A 6,939-nucleotide genomic window follows, 5' to 3' on the forward strand; every position below is an offset into this window, starting at 1 on the left:
GGCACTGGATGGGCTTTAAGGTCCCTTCCAACCCAGATGCTCTGGTGACTCCATGATTCATGATGTGCACCTTGTCCACATTTGATGAAGGGCTGTGCACTCCCCCAGGGGTTTAATGTAAAATAGAAAACATAATAGACCTATTTGGATAGGTTGTGCATAGAAGCATGCCAAGTTTAACCAAATCATAGTTGTTTAGGATTTATTCTGTTCCCTTCAGCAGAAGCTTGAGCTCCCATATGAAAGTCTGTGGACAGACTGAACTGTGGAAGCAGCTGAATTCATGATTGGGTTGGTGCCCGCTGCTCTGCCCCAGGGACCTGCTAGAGCTCCAGCACATCCCCTTTGTGTACAAAGCCCAGCTGATGAAGTGACTTGTCTTATGTGTTGGTCACAGTTTCAGGCACTGAACAGAGATCTCACACCTCCCAGTGTGTTTGGAGAGAAATAACTTGAAAGTTTGGTTTTTTTAATGGCATTCCTAAAATTCCTGATCTTGGAGAGGAAACAGCTGCAGAAAAATCTCTGGCTGACACTGCCAGAAGACACTGGTGGCATCACAGCGTCTGTCTTGGCCAGAAATTTGGAAGTATTTATTCACATCTATGTGTTTCCGTCGAGGTTTATCTGTTGTACTGCTGCTATTAATCCTGAGCAGACAGTTCACTGATTGCCAGTTAACTAACTGTAGTTAATAAAAATCAGTGAACAGCTTTGGTCCTGACATGGTTTGAATTACGAGAACCTGATGAGTGTTTCCCTGCAAAATATGCTATCAAACTGCTGGAAACAGTTTTTTTTAATTAATGATTACTAAAGAAGCAATTGTCAGGAACTGACCTTGCTAGATACAGTTTAACTATCAGCATAGAAGGGACAGTTCTAGTTACTGACACTGAACCCTGCAAGAGACATAATGGAAGATGAGAAGGAACACATGAAAAAGCTGAAAAACCCCAATAAACTAAAAATGTGCTATCTCTTAGATTATGACAAGTTCAATATGAAAAAAAGGATATATCCTTGCCAGTGTCATTTTCTACCACAACATCCTCCATAGACTCAAAGTACTGGCTCCAAAGCACTGGTGAAAAATCACGCTTTCTTCCAGGGCTGCAAGACAGAAAAAAATTCCATAGGAAAGAGTTATTTTTAAAGTCTTCCACTGAAATTGGCATCCAGGCCTCCTCTCACTGAAGAGAACACGCTGGTGTTACACAACAGCTCAGGACTGGAAGCAAACAATGCATCAGTGAAATTCCCATACAACTACAATATTCAGAATTTTATTGTCAGTGAAGAAATCCTCCCCTTTTTCCCCTCCCTAATTGTTGCTAAATGTAGTGGAAACAGAGAAAAGAGTATTTTCCTCATCAAGTAATTCCAAGGAAGACTGAACAATGGTGATTTAGACTACACAGACCCAAGCCAAGGGAAAATAAACAGAACAATGATACTGTCCCCGTACAACCTCCGAGTTTGCAATGACCCACAGACAAAAGGTGCCCAGCTGACAAACCAATTTATTTTTTGGTTCCTTCAAAAGGTGCAGCTGTGCCCTCTCCTTGTATCCCCATTACTGACAAAAGGCTCTGCAATCAGAATTTTCCTGATGACTCAGTTGATGCAGAATCTGTTTCTCAGGCTGGTATTTACTCAATAAGGCTAAAAGAGTAGTGCTTAATTTTGGAAGTGGCATAATTAGGCTCAATTCGAGCCCAGGATACAGGATGAGTAACAGTGCACCATTTTAACCACCATGTTTTTGCACTTCAACTCTTCTGGGGGAGGCAGGCAGGCAGCACAGAATATTAAAATCAAGCATGGGCGTGAGGGGTGAAAGACCTTCCCAGCAGAAAAATCCCTGCTGAAAAAGCTTCTCCTGAATTCTTGGCTTCCTAAAGAAATAGAAAAGAACAGACAAAGCAGCTTTTCCATTTTGTAGAAACAAAATTTCTGTTTCCCCTGGTGTTTCTAGGATATGAAACATAAACCAGCCAGCCCCTGAATAGACCAAATTCCCTCCTGTGGGTTTCCAGACTTCTTGTCAGATGTCAATTAAATAAACTGAGATGTCACACACCTACATAAATCCAGAAAATATTAATCTCTTTTACCGCCTCAGCTTAATCTCACTCTCTGATCAAGGAAAAAAATATCACATTCCAAGCTTAATTTTTCTCTGGAAGCCATCCCAGCCCTGATCACATGGTCTGTCCATACCAGTTCTGGTTCTTTCTGGAGATGGAGAGAACTGCCCACAGCTTGGATGATTTCCCTTCTCCGGTTTTTGAATAGGTAGGATGTGCAGTTAGCGAAAATAAATTCCACCACCCTTTCAAAATGCAACATTTCAACTGCAGTCAGACTTTTGCACCGCAAGTTACAGCTGGTTTTAGGTTCCACTGCCCTGAGCAATTCCAGGTGATCAGTAAACATTGTCATCTGCCCGGCTACAGCCCTTCCCACATAATCCATAAATCTGGTGAACAGCAGGAACTCCCTGGTAATCCACCCCTGTGTACTACTGTGACACCAGAAATCTGTAAGGGAATTCTCTTACCTACAGGGGAGGCAGAGCATGGGGAAGTGGCTGATTGATTGTGTCATGCATGATGAAGAGTTTTGGCTGTGTGCCAAATGAAGCCATTTTTGTGGAAGCAGGGCTACAGGATGGACAGCCACTGTTACACGGGGGAACACAGCAGCCTCTTGGCTGGTGCAAAGAAATCACCTTTCACCAGACCAGGCTGCTCCAAGCCCCATCCAACCTGGCCTTGGACACTCCAGGGATGAGTATTTTTGTGTCTCCTCCAAATGCCATTTCTGACAGCAGAGATCCAATGCTAAAATTTTCATGCAAGAGGTGGGCAGATGCTAATTCCAGAGCAGATCCATGGAGAGTTTCTCATGAATTGCAAGAGGAATCCATGAAACCACAGCAGAACCCTTCCCTAGGAGCCTGCCACATGGATGTATTTAGCACCATTAGTCAATGCTTCAAATTCAGCTGAACGAGAGTTAATACCTGCAGAGAAAATGTTAGTAGTTGTGTCATACGTGAAGTAGCTGGGAAAAACATACACCAGAACTCCTATGTTTGCAAGGGAACTGGAGCAGAAAGTGAAGAGGAGCTGGGAATTAAAACTATTGTCACCCCTGATGCAAATACGTGTAGGTTGTGATTTAAAACAAAATACTCGTCTCCAAGCAAGGCTGGGAAAACATGAGTGACCTCAGGTTTAACACTGAACCCCCAAAAGGGCAGAAAAAATGTGTCGTTTTCCATGAAATCCCAGGTGACCGCAGAGAGCTGTGTGAAGACATTTCTCCAAAGAAAAGAATAAGTATCTTTGAATTTGAGTTTTTCTAGAGCTGCTTTTTTTAGCAAAACATCAACACACATTCAAAATTAGAAGTGTGCCCAATAAACAGCAGCTGTGGTTTTGCACCTTCCTATGCTGAAGCCGTATTTTGCTGACCAAATATTTAAGCTGACAGAACTAATTACAGCTTTTTAAAGTATCCAGCAAGCCAAAACAGAAATGGATCTGACATAATAACTTTTCTAGAATGATCCCTAAACTCCAAGCCAGCCAGGCAGCATATGAAACTGGAATTACAAAACAAATTCTGGGCACCCTCTGCAGCTGTTTTATCCTATTGTGCAGTTCGTCCTCTTTATCATGTCCTCGATCCCTAGGATGCCCACATGGCTCAGCAAATCTCTCCCCAATTTTTGAAGGGGTTTTCTCTCAGGTTATTTTCCTAAAATGAAAAAAAAAAAAAAATTGCACCAAGCAGAAGGAACCATTTTCAGAAAGTCCTTTTTCTGCTGAGAGCCCCTATTTAAAACTACTAAAGCAAATATAGAACAAGTGCATGAATCAAGAGATTTCATTCTCGCATCATATTTGAACCCAACCAAATCAAACATCATCTACAAGTAAGAACTGTCACGGCTGACAAGTTGTATTTAGAAATTCTAAAAATTGACAAGGACAGTATCTTAAGTTCTGCCTTAGAGATGCTGAATACATAAAATGTTTCTTTATTAAAAGGATTCCAAGGGAAAAAAATGGATTAAAAAAGAAAAAATTAGTTGGAATTGCCATGATCAAATGACACAGATCTGATCCAATCAAGCCCTTCTAGATAATTAAAAGATCTTCAGAGATTGTACGTGATTTTTACTCACACACTGGAAAGGAACGGCAAACTGACTTATATTTTTAAATCCCATCCAGGTGCTTAACTCTGAATGAGCCACTAGCAAAAAACTAAAGGCAAAAAACAAGACAGAAAATGCAGAAGCTGCTACAGCTGCTGAGATCTGCTGCCATGGGTCTGGGGCCTTTTGCTCCACCAGTGACTTTACACACTCTATTATTTGATTTCCCCACAGAACACAAAATCAGGCCATAAAACCTGATTTTGTTTCCATTTCAGTCGAGCAATTCGAAGGAATCACTTGCAACATGCAGGCAATTCTCAACAGAGCCTTGGCCATGAGCGCTCCTTAAAGAAATGGACACTGAATTCCTCTCCGTGGCTGTTTCACGTATTGCTCGAGCTGAAGAGAAGCTCCAGCTTCCTTTGGAAAGAGCCTTTTGGAACTGTCATTTCATTGGACAATTCTGTTGGAGAGCACTTAAGTCCAGGGCGGAGAGGACTGTGCTAGCAAAGCAGGAATCAATGCCATGTGCTATGAAATACAATGAAATTCTAAGCACACATCCCATGCTCCCACAAAACCCAGTCCAAGCTACGTCGCAGGAGCCATGCTGGATATCGGGGAGAATTCCTTCCCCAGAAGGGCTGTCCAGCCCTGGCACAGCTGCCCAGGGCAGCGGTGAGTCCCCATCCCTGGAGGGATTTAAAGCCGTGTGGATGCGGCACTTGGGGACAGGGGTCAGCGGTGGCCTTGGCAGTGCTGGGGGATGGTTGGACTCCATGATCTTAGAGGGCTTTTCCAACCTGAACAATTCCATGATTCAATTTGCTTCGGCCCGTTTGACTTCTCAAATGAGATTCCCCCATAGAGAGACATAAGAAAGTGATTGTACTGAAAAATAGCAAAAAAAGAATAAACTTTAAAGAAGAAGCTAGAAACAAGTCTATTTTCACATATCTAAATGCAGCAACAGGTGCCTTTTTTTACGAACTACTAAAACATATTAACCTTTTAATGGCATAGTACCGAAAAATTTAAGACTTTATTTCAGTTAAGTCCTCAGTAAATTGTATTTTTCTGTAGCAATGTCACATGCTTGACCCTCTACTTCTCAAGATCTCCTTTCAGCCACACCACAGTCACATTAAGATGACCTGCATGGTGGAAAAAAAAGGGAATAAAAAGAAAGTGCCCAGCACACCAGTCAGAGGATTTAGCCATGGAAAAATCAGGTTGCTAGCACTCATGGATATTAAGTTTAAATCCATTTTAACACCCTGGCTTCCAATTCAAGAAATTGAAAGCGCAGAAATAAATCACATTTATAAATGCGAGATGCTTAATGCAGCAAATAAACGTTTTCCTAAGTTTAGTTATTTTTGTTCCCTGTAAAAGTTTGAATTTTGAAGGACTATTTCAGTGCAGCCCTGTACATCTGCCAGCACTGTAAAATCACACTGGGTTCTCCCTGTACAACTAATCCCATTCTCTTTTGGTGGAATTCCCTTCGGGTGGAATCTTGCACTTGTTTGTACTGAACTGAACCTTGATAAACTCAGCTTAAGCTAAACTTTCTATCCCACTTCCTCTTGTTTCCTTTTCACAGAAGCCCCAAGCCCCTCCAGATGAGGCCATTCCACGGTGGACGTGCAGCGCCTCCCACAACAGGAACATCACCTGTAAAGGGATTTACTGGGTGGCAGAGTGGTAAATCAAAACTACAGCTGTGGCGTGTAACCACAACATGATTATGAACTACTCCCCACTGCTTCCAAGGGAAGAATTCCAGGGGAATTCTTGATCCTTAACTGTGACACTGGATTTTGTATCAGTGCTCTCTGAAAGCATTTGAAAAAGAAAAAACAGGTTTATAAAATGGCAGAAAATAAACTTTTCTTCATAATCATTTCCCTAACAGCATTTAAAACCCCTCCAATGCATGGAAAGAGAGGAAGAATTATATAAATTAATACATGTTACACCCCTAGACACTAGTCCAACTTCTCCCACAGCTCCCAAAACGTGCTCTCAACCCCTGCTTAAAAGACTTAAGAGTATCCCAGATTTAAGCAGGGATTAAAGTCATTTGGCAGAGCTCACCTACTTCACATGGGTGCCTGCGGCTGAGAAGTCCGGTTTCACAGCATCATGGAATATTCTGAGTTGGAAAAGGACCCACCACAAGGATGATCAAAGTCCAACTCCAGCTTAGAAATTCAACTCCTGAGAATTTCCGTACACCTCTCCCCCAGCCAACCTCTGAGGTACCACCCAGACATCGTGCTTGACCCTTCCTCCAAAAACTGATGGCAAAAGAACTGGGAGAAAAGGGCTGGAGAGTTGATCCCAGCACCTGCCACCTTCCCCCAGCCCTAAGGATACTCTGGGCAGTGACACCTTTACCCGATGCGGCTGGAGAAGCCTGATCCAGATGTCACTCTCCTGGATCACTGGGAAGCAGGATCAACCCTCCCTCCAGATCCCCAGTAATGGCCATTCCCTCCGTTCGGATCCACCAGTACGAGCCCCCTCTCTCCAGACTCCCCAATGACCATTCCCTCCGTCCAGATCCCCCGATCATGGCCATTCCCTCCCTCCGGACCCCCGATCATGACCATTCCCTCCGTCCAGACCCCGGAATCACGTGCCTCCCTTCCTTGTAGATCCCCCCAATAAAGACCACCCGTCCCTCCAGACCCCCAATACGAGCCCTTCTCCCTCCAGAGCCTCCTCTCCGTTGTAACCTCTCTCCCCAAACTCCCCCC

At 43.4% G+C, this 6,939-nt stretch overlaps 1 protein-coding gene across 1 annotated transcript in view; it reads right to left on the reverse strand.

The window, feature by feature from the left end:
• PPME1 (protein phosphatase methylesterase 1) overlaps window positions 1-6,939 on the reverse strand; it is a 21,434-nt gene that overhangs the window by 13,460 nt on the left and 1,035 nt on the right. Inside the window, exons 2-4 of the mRNA XM_017727078.1 lie at window positions 6,872-6,918; window positions 6,279-6,332; window positions 1,020-1,113 (exon numbers count right to left, since the gene is read on the reverse strand). Coding sequence (XP_017582567.1) covers window positions 1,020-1,113; window positions 6,279-6,332; window positions 6,872-6,918 — 195 coding nt within the window. The remainder of the gene's footprint in view (window positions 1-1,019; window positions 1,114-6,278; window positions 6,333-6,871; window positions 6,919-6,939) is intronic.

This window comes from Corvus brachyrhynchos, unplaced genomic scaffold (genome assembly GCF_000691975.1).
Source record: "Corvus brachyrhynchos isolate BGI_N302 unplaced genomic scaffold, ASM69197v1 scaffold412, whole genome shotgun sequence".
NCBI classification, from domain to species: Eukaryota; Metazoa; Chordata; class Aves; order Passeriformes; family Corvidae; genus Corvus; species Corvus brachyrhynchos.